This window comes from Notothenia coriiceps, unplaced genomic scaffold (genome assembly GCF_000735185.1).
Source record: "Notothenia coriiceps isolate Sejong01 unplaced genomic scaffold, NC01 NC01_scaffold00008836, whole genome shotgun sequence".
NCBI lineage: Eukaryota > Metazoa > Chordata > Actinopteri > Perciformes > Nototheniidae > Notothenia > Notothenia coriiceps.
The window spans coordinates 1-20,632 of NW_011341537.1; the positions used below are offsets into that span (position 1 = coordinate 1).

The 20,632-nt window shown below is 39.4% G+C and overlaps 2 protein-coding genes across 2 annotated transcripts in view; both read right to left on the minus strand.

The window, feature by feature from the left end:
- Positions 1 to 739: 739 nt before the first annotated feature.
- On the minus strand, positions 740 to 3,748 carry LOC104944791 (cerebral cavernous malformations 2 protein-like; the record flags this gene model as incomplete). The annotated part of the gene is made up of 3 exons (XM_010770367.1): positions 3,526 to 3,748; positions 916 to 1,083; positions 740 to 823 (listed from the first exon to the last, which is right to left on the minus strand). Coding segments are annotated over exons 1-3 (282 nt in total), but the record flags the coding sequence as incomplete, so codon positions are not given.
- A 6,100-nt stretch (positions 3,749 to 9,848) lies between these two features.
- Positions 9,849 to 20,632, minus strand: part of xkr7b (XK, Kell blood group complex subunit-related family, member 7b) — an 18,286-nt gene continuing 7,502 nt past the window's right edge. Inside the window, exons 2-4 of the mRNA XM_010770368.1 lie at positions 16,178 to 16,377; positions 12,953 to 13,172; positions 9,849 to 12,454 (exon numbers count right to left, since the gene is read on the minus strand). Coding sequence (XP_010768670.1) covers positions 11,647 to 12,454; positions 12,953 to 13,172; positions 16,178 to 16,298 — 1,149 coding nt within the window. The 5' untranslated portion in view covers positions 16,299 to 16,377 and the 3' untranslated portion in view covers positions 9,849 to 11,646. The remainder of the gene's footprint in view (positions 12,455 to 12,952; positions 13,173 to 16,177; positions 16,378 to 20,632) is intronic.

Here is a 20,632-nt window from a genome sequence, read left to right on the forward strand (position 1 = left end):
TAAAGAGTAAGACTTTGTTAAATCACACTTCGACATGGTCTCACTTGAGTTTTGATGAGTGCTGAAATATTCTCTCACTCTGTTTTATTTGTTTTATATCCTCATTTTGCACTGTTGGAGGAGCAGTGACATACGTTTTTCATTTCCATATCTACACTGTAGCTAATGTGCACATGAAAATAAAACCTTGAATTGAATTAAATTACTGTTTCACTAACCGTGGCTGTTGTCAATCACTGCTTATTGATCATTAAGCCTGGGAGAGCTAAGCTTATAATACATGAATGATCCCTCACTTTAGTGGTGATGTTGGTGATGAATACACAATATATTCCAGAATTAATAAAAAAGAATTGTACCTGTGACTATTTATAAACTGATTAATGATTAATATCAGATAGCATATAGGCCATATATTATTGATTACTTACACCAAAAATGAAGGTAGGTCTATAAATAGGTGCACTAATACAACAGTGATTAAACAGTGATTTTAAATTGGCTTGTCATGATTAACGTCAGTGATTAAGGTTAAATAAAGGGGATAAGTTACTTGGTTTATATTAGTTAATATCCATTGATTTAATTAGTTATAGATCAGTGGTTAGTTATTGATAATTTATTGATTGCTAACCCCGGCTGTTTTAAGTTATAGATGCTGTCCATCACTCAGAGGTGTTTAATTATTGATCCCTTACCTCAGCAGTGATTATTTACAGATAAGTAATTGATTACTGACCCTGGCTGTGTCGAGGAGTTGCAGCAGCTCGTCTCGACTCGAGGGGTTCAGTGAAACCGACACCCAGGTCAGGTGACCGAGGAACTGAATTGAGAGGACAAAGGTCAAGCAATTATCAGAAGGTCAATAATGACTTAAGTATGTTCTGATTTATCGTTGCGTATCTCAGGTTCTACCTTGACCTCCTTCTCGATGTAGTCGAAGATCAGCCTCTCAGGGTGGATGAGGTAATCGGGGGGGTAAAGAGGGACGGTGTGCAGCGGGCGCCGGTAAATGCTGCCTCGATCCAGCTGCCTGCGACCAGATTTTGACCAGACAAGCCGCTTAATAGGAGAGACAAAGCTCTGAGGAGACAGAGAAGAAGAGATAGACATGGGGACAAAGTGGAAGATAGGATAATACGATATTTAGATAAGATATACAGATGATTTGGTGGATCCAATACTTTGGTTCAAAGTCATATATTTCACAGTAAGTAAAAGGCAACCACGCACACTTGCTTTGTCTCCTTTGTGGTGCAGGGAATGAATTACCCCAGAGGTTCAATATCAAAGAAGTTCATGGAAGTGACATTTCAGTAACATGCCCTTACTCAACACATATAAAACATCTGGCGAAATAAACTAAATCAATGTAGAGGTGAAATGTGTGTGTGGAAATGTACTTTTACATAACAACTCCTATCATAATTTTCTTACAATTATCTGTGTAGTGTGTGTTCTACCAGAAACCCAGAATAAAAATATCGGTACCACTTTACAATAAGACTACCCTTCTAAAGGCTTTACAAATAGTTTGTAATTCATTTATTAATTAGGTTGTGAACACTTTATAAATCATTAATACACTTTTATAAGACATGAGATAAACAGGGCAACTGTGACCGGTTGCTTGCCAAATAGTGAGCCCACATTTATCTGTACTGCCTTATTAGAAATGGTAGTAACTCATTAATAAATGGGAATGTGTTTTACACTTTACAATAAGGCTCCCTTTTGGCAGTTACAAATGTTAGTAACTCAGAAATAAATGGCCATAAAGAGATGCCAAGAAACATCAAGATGGATGGGGAGAATCAACTCAGTGAACAACAGATGCCAAGGATGCTGGCTGATGAAGAAGACGTCAGCTAGGTAGCTAATATAAGGCTTAGTCATCTTGCCAAATAGTGAGCCTGTGTTGATTTATGAAAACTATGTTAGAACTGGTTTATAAATGGTTCTTAATGATTAATAAAGTGTTTACAACCTAATTCATAACCTAATTATAAACCCTTTATGAATCCTTAATAAGGGTAGTCTTATTGTAAAGTGGTACCAAAATATCTAACTAAAATGTAGCATAATAGGCTCCTTTAAATGTTAAGTTTCACTAATTGTAAGTCTCCTAAAGTTACTAAATTATGAATATACTTTTTACACACTTTAGTATTCTGGCTTTAACTTTCCAGCAGTCTCGGAAAGGGTGTTTTGGGTTGAATTTAAATCAGAACATCATTCAAAATGTTTGATTTGTATGGCACACATGACTCAGTGTGTGTGTGTTTGTGTATGTGTTACTGCAGCACGTCCCCTCGGCTGTTCGTAGAGTGATTGACAGGTGAGCAGTGATCTCTGACAGCTCCCTGCTGAGATGCACTGTCAACACAGCACACACTGTTAGACACCCGCTGACTGACACACGCAATCACACATTAATTAACTGTGGCTGGAGGGAATGAGGCGAATGGACATTATCACACATACACACACTGAATAAAGAGAGGAAATTAGTTTGTTATGGAATTTAAAATGTGTCTTTCTTTTTGAAGAACAAGGGCAGATTTCTCAAAACGAGGCTGCTTTCTGATGAACATCTCTGGACTCAGCTGAAAATGTAGGACAGAGAATATTTTTAATGAGTTTTGTTCTTCCTCTCGTTCCTGTGAGGTTTTTGAAACAGAAAGAGGTATTTAATTGGATTTTGTGATGAATTATTGTAACAACCTGTGCATGTCAAAGAAGTTGCTGTAGAGCTAGTTAATACTGCCGTGTTTGCTTTCTCTTCTTCTTTTTATAACTTACAATTGTTCTCCCTATTAAATAAAGGTTTTTCTTTTCGATGTTATGTGTCTGCTTCTCAAAACTTGAAGCAAGCTGACCACATTTATGGTTATCATCGGTAATACTGTAGTACAGCATGTGCAGTATGCTGCATGTGTACGTCATCATGCAGAAACCATGTGAGGTCAGGTAAGAAAACATGGCTTGGGAAATCATTTTTAAGAAAATAATTTGTACTTTGAACAAATCATTATGTTTGCATTAGCTCTGGTTCCTTCAAAGGTCACCATAGCCAAGAAGAGTTTACTATTGGTCAAGAGTACTCATTTGAATCTCATAGTTTACCAAAAAGCAACGCAAAAGATTTACACAGATTTAAAACAACCTCACAAGTGAACACACATTCCAACAGGATGCATTTAAATTAACAGATTTTGCCACAACATGTTTTAAATGTCGCCACTGTTCAAATACCGTAAACTCATTTTATTTTTTGATAGGTTAGTGACACACAAAGTGAAACTGTTAAATAATCCACTGTGTGCATCTACTCTAGCTTGATTGGTTTATCCTAAGTTAAAAAGACAACATCTAAACATCTACTGCTTCAAAATAATACAGTCCCAATATGCAGTTGGATGATGACATAGGACTAGACTTCCTCTGGAGAAAGTTTAAGAACAAGTCACCCACTTCCAAATGACGGAAAAGTGGAAAATGCTGAGACAGAACAGAAGAAAGTACCTTCTTGGATTTCTTAGGTTCATAGTCCATCACGGTTAGTCTCCCCTCTGGGTAAGATGAGTCCTGTAAGTGCTCACTCTCTTCCTGAATGTATTTCTTTTGTTTCAATTTGCCTTTTGATTTCTTTGGGTCTGTCTCTCAGTTTGTTTTTCCATTGTTTCTTCTGAGTCTCCGTCTCTCTCCGTTCATGTTATTTAAGCCCCCGTCTCGTCTGCTTCATTCTTGTTCTTTCTGTTTCTACACTGATTGTTCTTTTGAGAACACACACACACACACACACACACACACACACACACACACACACACACACACACACACACACACACACACACACACACACACACACCTATTGTCAGGGTAACCGTGGTTGGAGCACTTAACGGCTTAACGATCGTCCAGTTACCTTGGCAACGGTGGGGCATTTATCTTTTGAACGTTTTTTTTTTCTTTTCCTCTCTCTCTCTCTATCAAGAAAGTTCTGCTCTTCTCTTGGATCTTCACCAACTCTTAAGTAACAGATAAACTACAATAAAACATGATTTTAATGATATAACACATATAAATGATTCAACAATCAGACCAATTCAGCCAAAAGGACAGGCTTGGTATTGTGCATATCATTTTATACATATTAGGGAACATGCTGTCAAAGCCTATAGCATTAGCAGTGTTTCCCATGGCAACAGTTAACTGACATCTAAGAGCCAGTGTTGCTCGGAAACAAACTGTCAACGTCAGGGGCAAACTACTAACTGGAGTTTATCCCAAAGTATGCAATACGATACAATCTTCTCCTTCAATTTTGTTTCACTTTTATGCACTTCTTCAAGATATTTTAGCAACACATCTCAGCGTGATCAGGTCCTATCCCATGATGTCCCAGCTGGCAAGCGTTTTAGCATCTATTGTTATTAAAATAAACCAGTAAGTATATTTCTACAGTAGTATATTTGTTTCTTCTTTCTAGTTTGGCTTACACACACATTTCATAGTCATACCAAAAAAATGCACATACACATCAGTATACATGTACAGTACTCACCTGCACTTGATGTTCTCGCACTCTTTGACACACACCTTTGTGCACACACATCAATCAGGCTTGTGTTAACTTCAAAGAACATCAGACCTTAAAAAGTGTTGGCGCTGCGTGAACTCTGTGTGTTTTTGCAAGTGTGTGTATTGGAATACTAGTGAATTTATGCTTGTACTTGTGTGTGTGTGTGTGTGTGTGTGTGTGTGTGTGTGTGTGTGTGTGTGTGTGTGTGTGTGTGTGTGTGTGTGTGTGTGTGTGTGTGTGTGTGTGTGTGTGTGTGTGTGTGTGTGTGTGTGTGTGTGTGTTTGGCACATCAGTGTTATTAGGGAAGCAACATCCTTAAGAGACCGCAAGTTCAAAATCATAAATGAGGTCTGACACTAGAGGAGAGGGAAATAAACATGGAAGAGATGGCAGGTGGAAGCAGCGAGGAGGAGAAAGTGAGGGAAAAATGGAGAGGAAAAAAAGGAGGAATACAAGTTGGAAGTAAAAGGGGCTAGACGGGGAGAGAAAGATCAAATAAGGGGGAGGAAGAAGGACACAGGTGAGGAAGGAAGGAAAGGAAGAAGAGGAAGTCCGGTAAAAAGGGGATGAAGACTTGAAAGAAGTGAAGGATGGAAAATAAGGAGCAAGGGAGGAAATTATGAAGGTGGAATGCAACAGCAATAGCAGACAGACTAGATTAATGCAATAAAACAAAACTAAATGTATAATTGGATGGAAATCAAAGGAAGGCATTAGGAAATGACTAAAAAAGGAAGGAGGGATGAGACAGATAAATCAAAAAGGATGACAATGAAATGAATCAAAGGTCGAGAGAAAAACAGGAATACCATAATGGTTGTGGACGGAGACATAAAGAAATAGAAAATATGTGATACAAGAAGTAAGGAGGACTGAAGAACGGAAGGGCTGATGGTAGTTTAAGGAGGTAGTGAGAGGAAAAATAAGGATGGATTAGAGTGTGAGGGACACTCAGCTCTGATCCCCTTCTGTCAGCTAGTCAATGACAAAAAGAGAAGAAAACAGACTGAAAACAGTGAAATGACAGAAAACAACACAACAACAAAAACACATAGAGGAGAAGAAACATAGAAGGATGGATTGTTGTTTGGTTGCTGGATCTCCAGAGACGCCGGCCAAATAAATACCAAACCCTCAGGGTGGATGATGCTAGAAAGAGAGATCAAAGGATGTTGGTTTGAGGGAGAGATCTTGTGTTGTCGCCTCGTGAGGAAAGAGAGAGGAGGGCTGACAAGAAAGAAGAGAAAGGAGGCGGGACATTCAGAGGAGAAGGTTGGTGGAGCTCCAGCTTCAGCTCCGCCTCCAAACATACAGAAAACCATGGTAGGTAAGAAACAGAAATGATCCTGTCCCAGTGGAGATATAATGTTGGACAAAGAGTGAGGGGGGTTTCTAGAACCTGTTGGATTAAAATTAAGTAACAAAAACAATTCTGAATTTGAGATCAATCTAAGTTTGGCAGCTATAGCGCATTGTTTTATGAGTGTAACAATGTCAATCGAGCACCAATAAACTGACGATTCGTACAAATTGTTCTGTCAAGTTTTTGCTCACAGACAGGTAACTGAAAGTGATTGGCTGAGACGCCTGTCAAGCCAACCCCTAAATATCATGCTTTAGGCCTAACAATCGAAACAAGTAATCACTGAAGTGGTAACACCTTTTCTAAAAAGGATGCCTGGACATGCAATAGCTTGATTTATATTGCCTGTTCATTAACATCATGTATTCAATGGTAAAATAATGATATTTTTTATGTTTAAAATGTAACTATTTTGTTCCTGGAAGTATAAAAACAACATCTTTTTTACATTGATAGTCTGCATTGGCATCTTGATTTGTTATGGCACCAAATCTGTTTTCCAGAAATTACAGTTATTCACTTTTCCACAGCATATACACTTTGAAGGAACGAAATGCTGCCCAAAGCATATTTCTTTTATCAACATAATAACAAAAACAACACATTTACAACACATTTAGTTAATTTTGCAAGTCACGAAATGTGCCAATTGTTTACCCAATTGCAAATCCTCACACAATACTCCTTTCATTGGATTCAAATGTTACATTATCAAAAGCCAAATAGGTAACAATGTAATAAACGTACAAGTTCAATTTATTGAGTAATTAGTTACTGTCCCATCTCTGGCCGTGACAGAAAACGCAGACACAGCGGTGTATTTCGACGGCTGTTCAGCCATGTTTACTACAGTTTTGTTCCCATCTACAGTTATCAGCACAGCTTGCTGAGTTTTTTTGTTTTTTTATAACAGCGTCATAGATATTTTCACCACTGGTTTATTTTTCTGCTCGATCACTCAGAGGATGTTTAAGCAGCATTATCAAAAGAACTTAGAGCACATCCTCATACTGTACATACAATACATACATACAAACCAAAGCACACGTACTCATACATACACATCCTAGTATAGCGCCACTCTGGTATATACAGATATATAGGATGAGTTAAAAAAAAATCTATTTTCAGTTTTTACATCTTAATATAAGAGTCATACCAAAGACATGGCCACCGAGTGAGTAAACAATAGATAAATAGATATAAAACAAATACAAAAATAAATAAACATAAATACTTGCATCAATTAATAAAAGATGATTTGAGTTTTGAACTCACTTACTTTTTAACATGTTTTTGTTCAAGTTGATATACAGTATAACCAGCGCACCACTTTTAACGGTTATTTTACCTCAACGACAAAGGACTGATTTATTATCCAATCAGAGAAAGAGAAGCTTCGCCCTTGGCCTCAGACTGGTTAGTTCACATATGCATTATCTGTACATTATCATGTTTGACATGACATAATCAGTGTCGACATAGAGGCGTTGTTTTCAGCACCATTAACATTGCAGTGACTGTCACCACTGTACCAACATCCACAAGTTCAGGTAGGACACAACACTGTCAGGATAATACAACTATAATTACCAAGTTATTACCAATATTCATTATTTATTTGTTATCCTGATTTCTGATATTCCCGTTACCACCAAGCAGAGTCAAAATGACACAACAGTTTCCCTGCAAAGGAGAGCCACATCTGTGTGAGGAGAGCTTAGATAGACCTTTTGTCCTTGCCTTCATTGGGAATAACATCCACAAACGTGTTGAGGGACAGAGCGTTTATACACTTGCTTCTAACAATGCACAAGTTTGCATAATGGTCACACTGTATACCCAGTGATCCTTTAAAGCATCAATGCAAGATACAATTGGAAACATGAACAGTGCAGGCAGGGCAGCAGGTTTTGAAGACAATCTAAAAGAATATTGTAATCATTGTAATGACGTTGAACATCAAAAAAACCCTTTCAAGGAAGATGTTCTGTGAGCTGGGGATGATTCACACCGAGCATATACATGTTTTAATTCCCTAGGTAGATTTCAAATCATGTAGGTAAGTATATGAATAATTATCATGTCCGACCTCAACCCTGCTTGCATCACAGCCGCTTGTTAAAAAGCAAGTATATAAACTGCTCTCAAACGCCGTTTCCAATGCATGGTATGTCTTCATTCGACTCAACTTGACTCACTTTTGGAACCAGGCGTTTTGTTTTTAGTTTTGTAGATCAGCTGTTGTCCGTAGTGACACACGGGAGTTCTCGTTGAATTTCGATTGAGTGAGAAAAAGAGGATTGCTATGACGGTACTTTGTTGCGACACGCTAGTGCTGTTTCTTTTAAACCAATCAGTGGTCTTCAATTATGTAACGTCAACTTTTAGTATTGCCGTATGCATGAAACCCCGGCTGAGCTGCTACCAAGTATTGTCTTCAATTTTCCTTATGGCAAACCAAAAATAAGTGAGTGGATACAAGCAGAGCCATACCATGTAGTGGAAACACTGCTTAGTGATTTGCTCTTCTCATTAACCTCAAGTATACATACGTTTGAAAACGCTTTGCTTGGGAGTCTTTGACACATCAAAATATACATACGCATCATCAGCATTAAAGGGATAATTACACCCGCACTGGATACTGCACTGTTTGAGTTTTGAGAACTTTATGACCCAAAAAAGTAAACTACGTTGCCCAAATCATGTTCTTGTTATTCGCCGTCAGGTCAGAGTTGGCGAACAGATTTATACGTGCTTGTTGTTGAGCTGATTTTCTCAGTTTTTACACTTAAAATGTTGATGGTAAGCCTGCACCAAGTTTGAAAAGGGTGAGGGAAGTGTCAAAATGTAAGTTGTAATGCCATTTTTAGTCATTGTTCTTGATAGCAGATTGTTATGACTGTGCTTTAATATTTTTGGGATTTGTGCTCGTGTCAGTCAACCCTGAAGTGGTAACCCCCTGAACATTGGCATCTTCTAAATGCTTGATGGTATGTGATGTAAGAATCTTGGTAATTCAGCAACTAAGTTTAATAAACAAATAATTTCATGAACCGAAATCATACACTGTCCAATGCATCTTCAAACGTGTTTAGATGAACATGCTTTTTTGAGATAAAACCAGGATCACATGGGGAATGTAATGTTCTTGGGAGAAATGCTTTTGAGTGCATTGCTAAAAATGCTAACACCTTCTGCTGCCTTTATCTAAAACAATCACAACATTGGTTTAAATGTTTCTGGGATGGACTTAAAGAACTCCCACACCATAACAAATCACAAGTCACCTTAAATGCACAGACTAACGCTAAAGGCTTTTAAAGAAAATAATGTATTTTAGAATAACTTCAAAGAGAGACTGCCAATGAGAAATCTGATGTGTAGTATGAGAGAGGACACATCAGCATTGAGGCTAGTGTTTTCCTTCACTACTGGTGCTGACCATGCTTGACTTTCTCAGCACCTCTATGTAGCTGCTTCCAAACACATTCACACTTTTAAACTTCAACCGCTGAAGTTAGTTGCAGATAAGCTCCACTGAATTAGTTCAAGTTGTGGCTCCTCTCTTCAGGGTATCACAACCCTAACGGCCCGTCCACACTACAGCTTCGACAGCTTCAAAAACGGTTTCCAACGCGTCTGCCCATTCACTTTGAATGGGGTGACGTCACGTTGCCTCGCTTTTCGCCGAACTGAATTGTGGGTAGCAGAGCGGAGCTTTCCTGGCGTTTCAGGCTGCAAAAGTTGAGCAATGTTCAACTTTTGAAGCTTCTGAAGCTTTCGGTGGAAGCGTCAGCCAATCAAATCATATGCCAGTACAAGCCCTAGCCAATCAAACCGCTGCTTGTGTGTCAGGGGCGGGAGGTTCATGTGATTGGTTGTTGGTTAAGCTTCAGACACGCCCGCCGGCAAGCTTTTTTTGAAGCTATAGTGTGGACGGGCCGTAACCCTTTCAATCACAGTTTAAAAGGAGCAAAGATGGTTTCTCATATCATTTTTCAGTCAGTTGACAGATTATGTCACTCAAACCTGAATCTGCCAATATCGACGTGAAGTCAAAGGCCTGTATATGGTTTTCGTTTTGTAAACAATGTCACCTCTCAAGAAGTGCAAACCATCGTCAACTTTCTATCTGTAACAACATATAGCAGCTTTTGCCAACTTGCTAGCCTTTAAAAAGCAATCCTGGTTCTTTGAGCTGTTGTTATCAATTTTCTTGTGTTAACTGCTTACTAGATGAATCCTAGTGTTGTTACTGTAGGATGCATCCACGTTTTAACAAACCTTTTCGAGTCCTCAAGGTTTGATGACATGGTTATAAGCTAATTTCATCAGCTTCTGTTCTGTCCAAAAACAAAACACTGGAAAATGTTTTCATAGCATAATGAGGTTGTTCATGATTCCCTTCATACCTTTACATTAAATGTTTTCCAAGAAAAATGGACGACATTTAGACTCTTACGAGTAAATGAAGCTTCTTCATCCAAACGTCATTCATCACCTAACTACAGCTTATTATAATAGCTTATATCTGACATCTGTATTTATTCTACTATACATCACAGGCCTGTTTGTGGTGAGTTACAGCATGCCATATGATGGGAGCCATTGCAGAAGTCATCCACTTTACATCCAGTCCAGATTTATTTTCCCAAACAAGTCCTTTCTCAGGTTGTGGGGACAGAGCAGCTGGGATGTAAACAGTAGGACTTTTGCGATGGCTTTTTTTTTCAATCACATATGGATGGGTGACCATTATCACTTGAATCTCAGGCTTTTTCAGAAACCATATGGACTTGTGAGCCTATATTTAATGGGTTCTCTTGGTGTCATGAGACTAAAGTTAAATGTATGAGAGTACATTTCTCTTTAGACACCACCAACAGAATGCTTGAAGGTTTGTTACCGAAGTTTGCGAGGGACATGCAACCGTTTGAAACAGGACGGTACACAAATGTAAAATGTTATCCCTCTCTCCTTGCTAAATAACAAACAATAATCGATACAAAATCTATAGACTCAATTGACATTGAATTAGAGATTTGGAGGTACAAAGAAATCTAGAGGCCTTGGTTAAAACTGGGCTAAATGTGGTTGAAACAAGACATCTAAAGCAATATGTTTTGGCTATATATTATATTGGGTAGTGAGCCCCAAATGTAGGTCATTATCTGAGTTGCCATCAAACCAAATGATTGCATGTCCCGTGCAAAGCCTCTAAAAGTTCCCTGGTAAGTCTCTGTAGGCTCTCTGTGGCCCACGGCTCATGTTCATGCAGCAAACTGTTTCTCAGATATATCAAACTCCACAACTTCATCGCTCTCAAGTCCTTTTACTCCTTCTTCTGACCATGCAGGATGAAACTAAATCTAACATTCCTTGGTCCCAGGATGAGAGATTACATTTCTCACCAAAGATTATCCCAGTTCAGTGTTTCTCCATTTACTTCCTACGACTCATTCATGCTACGTACTCCTGGACTGCGCCCTAAGGGGGAGAGCTTTGGTCCCAGATTGCACCTCACATTTTACAATCAAGTTTTGACAACCTCTTTTTTTAATGAAGAGTTGCCTGACACTCTGTGTCTCCTTTAACATGCTGCTCCTGGCATAGGTTGTCCTGGGATGAGAACTGATCTCTCGGCTGAGCCTTGGTCCCAGACTTCACTTTTAAGTTTAAAGCCCCTGCTGGCTTAGACAGTGGTCTCATATTCTAACACCTCTTTGCTGCCCATCATGCTACACCTGTACTGTATCCTGGGGCTGACGGCTGACGTGGTCTCCAATATCAGAATGGTCTTGCGGAGGCGCCGATCAATAAAGTGTGCATCCCAGGCTGGGTATCGCTTCCTCGGTAGGTCAATCCGGATCACAGGGCCTTCCTGGGCGCGGGATGATGAGGAGGTCCTGTGAAGGAGCGCAGGAGAGGATGAAGGGGAGGGACGTACCTGGAAGACAGGAAGGCAACTGTCCCTGTCTCGGTCCTTGTCTCTCTCCCCTGGAACCGGCTCCCCCGTGTCTTTAGTCCTGGGGAGGGTCCTCGGAGGGCTGGTAATAACCATGTCGGTTTGCGACCCTTGGGATGGGGTGATGCAAGAATCAATCACTCCCGCTACGCTTCCCGCACCCACCACACCCTCGTCCACACACCCTCCCCACTGCGAGCCCAGCACTGGCCCATCAGGGTGCAGCCAGCAGTAGTACACCAACATGAAGAAGGTTCCCAGGGCGAAGCTGCAGGCCACCAGGCACACCACCACCAGGGCGGAGGAGTCGGAGGTTTGCTGGCCGCGGTACGTGTACCAGGCGGCGGTCAGCGCCACGTTTTCTGCCAGCGTCACAGAGTAGTAGACGGTCATACGAAAGCGACTCTGGCCCTCTTTGACATTAAACCAGCAGAAGATGTAGATGATGCCCACCACCATGTTGTAGATGATCTCCTCCCACTTGGACATGCAGAAGTCGGTCTCACCTTGGATGATCCAGAAGGTCATGACACACCTGAAAGACAAAACTGTAGTCAGCTCCTGTGATTTTTATAATGACAAGAATAATGTGTTTACTTAAAATACTTTTAATGACTTTGAGGTTACACTAGTTTCACAAAGCCAGGCCATTCCTCATCTCAAAGTAGATAAAGTCTTCCTCCAAACATTGTTATTTTGGCATTTATTTTTGTTCTTGTTGTTGTTGTTGTGTTTCAACATCAAATAATTGTTCAGTATTTCATAAATTCCATTGCTCTTAAGGCCCCTAATTTGGAAAAAGTCTGCATAAATAAATAATCTCCTACTTCTGCTGGTAAACCTGCTGTTGAGATACAAGATGGCAGATATTTGTTTAATTTAAATTCAGTCAATGTTCGCAGAAAAACATTAACTCATTAACTCAAAGGATAAAAGAAACCTCTGATATCTGTTAAAAATGTGATATAAAGTGTTCATTCTAAGCTTGTCATTGTGGACCCAGACTCTTTGCATGAGGTCACTTAGGGCGCACCAGTGGCTGACGATGAATATGCCAAAGTAGAGCTGGAAGACGGAGGCGAAGAGGGCAAAGGCCACAGTCCTCGCCCCGATGGTGAAGAAGTGCCACAGCATCTGGGTGATCACGGCCTTGTAAGACATCGACAGCTTGTCGTCGCGGGAGTCTCGGAGAACCTTCTGGTACGAGGCGATCATCCAGGCCAGAGAGACCAGGGAGGCCGAAGCCGAGAGACCTGCAGACACACAGGAAGAGAGAGACAGAGGAAAACAGTATGAGGAGGGGAGGGACACAAATAGAAATACATTTTTGTGATGAAGGGGGAAATGAAAGAAAGAAAGACATTGACATGAAAACCAAAAAGAAATACATGATACCATAATTGTTGGGCTGTCAACTCTAATCAGTGACATTGTTAGGCAGAATTATATCCAACGTTTTGCAGATATATTGGTATTTTACATGTTGGCCAATCAGTAACAAGGAAAAAAGGAACACAAGTACAATATATTTGTAAGGTAGATGATGCAAGTGAGTCCTTGGGGGAAAAAAAACCTTGGGAAGACCATGACAAAAATGAAAATAACTCAACTTACATGCTTTACATGCTCATTCAGAAGGACCCAGACCAGTCTCTACTGAAGTCAGACGATCGTCAGCCCGCACATGTAACTGCGAGCCGCCCAGAGCGCAGATTAATTCATTAAACATTCATGGTCGTTAATCATGCAGTTTTGTCTCAAATTAGCAATGAATCACACAAGAAGGCATTAAAATGTGAGCAGGGTAAGATCTGCATGGACTTTGCATTTTAATGTAATTTTCATGACCCAATGAAGACACCAAAGAGAAGTTAAATATTGTTCGCATGTTGAAACTTACTGATATTTGAGTTAGATATTTACCAACACTGTTGAAAACCAGTTTCAGCTTTAACTAGTTTTAAGGTCAAAATGGTGTCTTTTAACGGGAAAAAAGTAAGTCTGCAGCTATGTACTTTTCCTTTATTCATTAAATGTGTCTTCTAATGGCCACATTTTTTCTTGGGATTTAAGTGTGTTTGTCAACTCCAGCTTATGCTTTTTGAGAAAAATATTTATTTATTTTTTATTTTTTAAGAACGCAGAAATACAACATAAAAAGTGTTGGAAACACGTTTTTCACAGTAGGTTGCACTTCATCATTGAGTAATTGGTTGCATATTTTAAAATTGTGTTTGAAGGATTGTGACATTTAGATAAGATATTTTTGTACCAGCGTCATTCAGGAACAATTTTGACTTTCACAAAAACATAATTGTCTTACATGTTGCAAGCACACATACAAATAATCGCCTCCTGCTGATATTAACATTGATAAACCCGACCTACGTGTACAAGTTAGACACATTACATGACATCATTCCAGGACTGCAGCTTGAGAAAACATATTACAGCAGCTACAGAATAAAATAACCCAAAACCAAGAGGATTATGGGTAGAAAAAGACAGATGAAGCCTTTTTGCTTGGAAAGCCCAACATATTTCAACACTTGCAGAAACTGGAACCAGCACATGTTAAGGATTTATACTTAACAGATGACACATCATTAATTGGCAGTACAGATAGTTTATTCATTTTTGGATGATGAATAAATCAATCAGCCAAATCCGTACCGAGAGGATGCAATGTGTGTAGGGCAGTCTGTATTGTTTAATGGACGTGCCAAAATGTAGAAACATTATGTCTATTAACAGATAGTAACCATCAGGCTTGGGGAGTAACCGATTACATGGATTACGTAATCAGGATACAACAATTGTATTCCCTTACATCTCTATTGGACTCCTCCTTTTACTTCTGTAACATATTGACATCAATATGATTAGCGCTCCAAAACATTGTACATGATAGGCTCAGGGGCGGGACATCGCTTAGTGGTTGACCAATCACTGCAGAGCCGGCCAGCTAACCAATCAGAGCAGACTGGGCACTCTCTCAAACAGAGGGGAAAAAGAGGCAGTAAAAATAAAGAGAGAAAAATTAAGCACTTTTCATAAAAAACACAAATATTAACCTGAACATAAGCATAATAGGGCCCCTTCAAGTTAAAAACATGTTGATATTTATTTTCTCTTTTATTTATTTGCATCACATTTGATCTTGAGATAATCCAGAAGTAACAGAAAGGATTCAGGTTACATTACTTTTATATCTTGATAGTCAGATTAGGTTACTGATAACATCTTTAACCAGGTCATTAGTTATTGTAATGGAATACTTTTTTTAAGTAACCCTCCCAACTATTGTTACCGTACATAGACCACAAATTGTGTGTGTGTGTGCATCGATATTTCCTGTGAGCACTATAAAGGCAGAGATGGAGGAGAGAGAAAGAGAGGAAACGAGGCAAGATCATAATCAACCCTCATTTTCAAATGTCACATGGAGAGAGATCATATCTTCAGGAAGAGTTAACAAATAATTACTTCATCGTACCCCCGGGGGAGAGCTGCTGCCAAAAAGTTAGGCTAATTTTAGCCACATTACAGCATGTAATGTAGCTTCCATAAATTATATTATGCCACACCGAGTGTTGTCAGCCACTGTCCCCGGTGTCCTCTCGTAGCATTTTGGTGTTGAATAACTAACAAATGATGCATATCTCTCAGTGTGTAAAATGGGTTTTTGTCAGAGACGTGTTTGTGTAGCTTTTTTATGTGTCCTGCAACTGTTTCCACTTTACAATTCAATGTGTGTGTGTGTGTGTGTGTGTGTGTGTGTGTGTGTGTGTGTGTGTGTGTGTGTGTGTGTGTGTGTGTGTGAGTGATAGAAACACAGTTTTGTTTTATCCATCAAAGGCCAAGCTTCTTGTGTATCTTGCAAGGAATGCATAAATAAAGCATAGACTATCCTACTGATATCTGCCCACCACACACACACACACACACACACACACACACACACACACACACACACACACACACACACACACACACACACACACACACACACACACACACGCACACACATTCTGTCTAATTACAAAACTCGTATCCTATATTTATAATTTTAAAATCTTATTTTTATATATTTTTTCAACGATATTAACATTCTAGTCAAAACATTAATTGTCGTAAAGTGGTTCAAATAATCTGGTTTGTTTGCATCCCTTGTTGCTCAGTCTGACTTCCTTATAGTGATATTGATAACTGATGTGTCACACCTCTCACAGTGGGACAGGAAGTGTGTGTGGCTCACCTTGCAGAGGATGCACGATGTTCCCGTGGATCATGATGCTGAGCTGCAGGACGAGCTGCGGGGCGGACTTCAGGAAGGCTTCCAGGAGCCGCAGCATGGTGATGTCGGCGCTCTCGAACATCAGCCGCCAGTGGAAGTGGTGGAGCGGCCCACTCCTGTGCCAGCGGCTCTGGGCTCCCAGGTAGAGGGCGTGGATGTACCTGAGGGCGACAGGAAGTCATGTTTAATAATGGTGCTTGTGCTCGTTCTTTCTTTAATCACTCAAGCGTCTCCATGTATCAACATTTCATTTTTCAGGAAGTTTCCAAAGGGGAAATGTGTACATTAATCTTCGCCCCCACGATTTCTTTATTTTTATTTTCTGTTGCAATTTGAACATTCAGATCTTCTTCAAGCAGAAAAAACTCTTTCAAACACAAAATAATATAGACAAATCTCAGAATCTGCAACATGGGACCAAACTGAAAAGCCATTGGCAGCCATATGCACCTTCAGAAATAAATAAAGAGATAATTAAACACAGGTAATACTAATGTTGGTGCAAGAGTATATCATGACTAGGGATGGGTATCGTTAGGATTTTATCGATACTGATACCGATACTGCTTATCGATACCGGTATTTTTCGATACTCTTATCGATACTTTTCAATAATTTGGTGCTCAAAATTATAGACATGAATACAAGATGTGAAGATTAAACAGTAATTGTATTGTAATTTTCTTGCACAAATAACTGTATAACTTATACATTAGCTTCTCAGAAGCAGACACAAATAAATAAATACTTAAAGGGGCCTGGCTTGCCCTGTCATGCTTTTTGGGGTTTTCCCTCCAAACAGAGGATGTAAGAGGCATTTTTTAACTATTGTAAATCAGTTACATCTTCATCCAGACATTTCAAACTGACAACCTAGCTCGACAAGAGATCCTTAAAACATTGTCCTACAGTGACATCATGCAAAACTGTGATATGAAGAAATTGGTCAAAAGGCTAAGATGGCAAAAAGATAAAGGCNTAATGATCGATCATCAGTAATCATTTTAAAGTTACACAGAGACATTTCATTAACCGTTTTTATGCCCTTGAACACAACTTTTGATCACAAAACAGCAAAGGTAAGACATAATTATCATCATGGCTAGGTAAAGTGAAGTTGTTTTCTTGCTCATTCCTGGCTGCTAGTTCAGTGAGTTTTGGTCGGACAGTGATGAGACCAATGGAATCTGTGGATTCTCAGCTTCCATGTGATATATTGTTTGTGTCGATAAAATGACATAGAAAAGATCGCTTTTGCCAGTTATGTGCTAAAGTAGCAGTTAGCCCCGTTAGCCCTATTTGCTAAGTGTTGATTTAGACTCTTGGTGTTGGACTTCTGTTCTGTGTATGGTAAAATTGTTAATATCATCTGGTAGCTGAGTTTCTTCACGTTAAGTGGGTATGCATCATTAATAGGTTGTTAAATGTTAAGAAGCCTTGAGACGCTGTTTCTAGCAAGATGTTGCGTCCGCCCCTATGGTCTGCCCCCGGGAGTCTCACAATAATAAGAGCGCTGTTAGGAGAGATGACGAGTGGCATTCACAGTGGCCAATCAGAGTGGTACTCAAACCGGATACGCCACACGGGATGAGGGTTCCCAACCAATCAGAATTGTTTAAACTAAGGAAGTAGCGTAATTCATAGACCAATAGCAGCACCGTTTGTCCAGCGGCTTAACGGTATACCAATACCGTCCAATCAGGTACCGGTACTGACTTAGTACTGGTTCTCGATACCCATCCCTAATCATGACTAACAGTGAGAATCTCTGTTAACTCTAAGAGTATTGAATAACGATGATTACATAGTGTCTATATTAAGTAGGAATCATAATAATCAAATAAATATATAATATTATAAATATATAATATAATGTAGTTATACATTTTTTAAATCCAAGGTACAAAGTGCCTCAGAAAGGCAGTAAAATGTAAAACTGAAAAGTCCTAAATCATATTTTATAGAGGAAAAAACTATTTGGTGCCTATAGTATAAAACCAATATAGTGTGAAAAATGTTAATAATTGGGAACAAACGAAGATTTTTAGTGGAAATAATCGAGAGTGAAAAGGAAATGATATCAAGTAAAATCAGAAAGGCTCTCAGATAAAAGGATGTTTCAAGAAGGGACTTAACGGAGATTAGTGACGCCGACCTGTTTCCTCGGGCAGATTGTTCCAGAGCCTCGGGGCCCCGACTGTAAGCACTCTGTTCGCTTTAGTCTTTTAGCTGGGCCCTCAAGAACAAAACAGCATGAGAAACCTCAGCTGGAGGATCTTTTTATTTTATTTAACAACTCGGAGAACTCATTGAAGGAGAACTATAATGCTCAATCAGCAGCAACAGAAGAATGCATTGCTATATCAATAAAAAGCAATACAAGCAAACACTGTAATGGTCAATAAGACAAGCTATTAAACCTTTTATGTTATGTCATTTTAAGTATTATTCAAGCATACTCCAATTATGTGGGACAGAGTAACACACAAAGCAGATCTTCTTAACTCTCAGCTTCAGATCTGAGACGCATCAAGAGCTTGCTTCAGGTAAACAGTAATATGGTTCCTGGGACATTCACCAGATTGTTTAACTGCAAGTCTTCTGCATCTACAAGTGGTTTCCACAGGGACGTTGAAGATGTCTGGTGCTAAGTTTGATCGAAAATTGAACAATAATAGATGTGGAACCAAGCAATTAGGGAAGGAAAGAAGACCACTCTCCGAACTCAAAGTATGATACCAGCGCACAAACACAGAGGCCATTCAGAGCTTTACGAATAATCAACACGTTTTATAAATCCAATCATCTTCAGATAACTTTGTATATTCAAAGGAACTGGGAGAAATATCGAACAAGCAAATACAACTAAACTGAAACTGTAATTTAGTTGATATAACCCTTTAAAAGAAAGAGAAACTAAAACATTTCGACGCAAAATAATTTTCTTGCTACTTTTTTCAAATGTAGGAGATTTACATTTTCCGGTACCGTTACGTGTGCACCCTCGGACTTCCATAAAGCAGTCTGCTGTGCCTGTATGCATACAGGGAGTGATTTTATTATATGGTTGTGATAAACAAAATAATACCACTGACTGAGCGAGGCTTTTTTTCTTATAAAAATGGTCTGCTTTACTTACTGCATAGAGAGCAGCAAACTTCATTTAAACACAAACAGTGCACGGGTCTAACAGTATAACCTCTGAATGACATACAGGAGAAAATGTGAATCCTCAGAACACTTCTCCTGGGAGATAAAAACACCTCTGAATGTTGTGTGTTTCTCCAGGGAGACACCTCTACCCTCACCTGTCACTGTTCAGCTTTGATGTGCTTTCGTTTTCTTGTTTCTCTGAGTCAGAGACACTATTGGTTGCCGGCTTGCAGCGGGTCAACAGGCAAATGCTGGAGAATAATGTTTCGGAGAGTAATGTGGATGTGAGGAGAGAAGGGGCAAAAAGATCCGGATGAAAACTGTTTGTTGGGGGTTTTATTTTCACCTGCTGGTGCAACAAGAGGTCTGCATTAAGGAGACACTGCTGTCCTTCAGAAACAGGAGAGGAGTTCAATGCAAAAACAGAAGATCACTTTTAGGACTTTATGTTTGTATGATGACAAGCCAGGGTAGTGAAAAACACAAACAACCACTATTTGTGCTGTGGATTTTGCAGAAGTAACCACAAATCATAAAGACATCTTGCAGTAAAACACAGCAAGTACGTACATAAGTCAAACTAAATCTTTATTCTGTTTGTGTTTGAAGTTAAATCACTCCACCATCAACCTGAGTAAGATAATCGAACCTGTCAGTGCAGAAACATTTAGTTCTACCTTTGCGTCTTTTTATTTAAATTGATTGATTCTATAGAATAAATATTTGTACATTATTAAGATATGTTAAAACAGTGATCATTGAATGGATATGGTAGAATACAAATAAAAGTGTTTTTTTATTATTAAAACAAACTTAATATTCATATTTGTTTTCCTCTTTAGGACTTATATATAAAGTATAACAACTTGGTGAGGTAAATTGCTTATAACCAAAAACCCCAAGAAGACATTGCCTAATTTAACAGGGACACGTCTTAGATGGATAGATAGATGCAAAAAATGCTCGCTGAAGGGATGAATGTATAGGAAGGAGTGATGCATCATGGGAGACAAAAGGATGGCTGACAACTGTAGTAGTGCAGCAGACGAGTTGTGGAGGAGAAATGGAGCTCGCTGGAGGAAACTGAGACGACACTCACTTCCTGCACTTCTGCATCCCCTAGCAGATTTTAAATAGAGGGGTAAAAATAACACACACACACACACACACACACACACACACACACACACACACACACACACACACACACACACACACACACACACGCACGCACACACACACACACACACACACACACACACA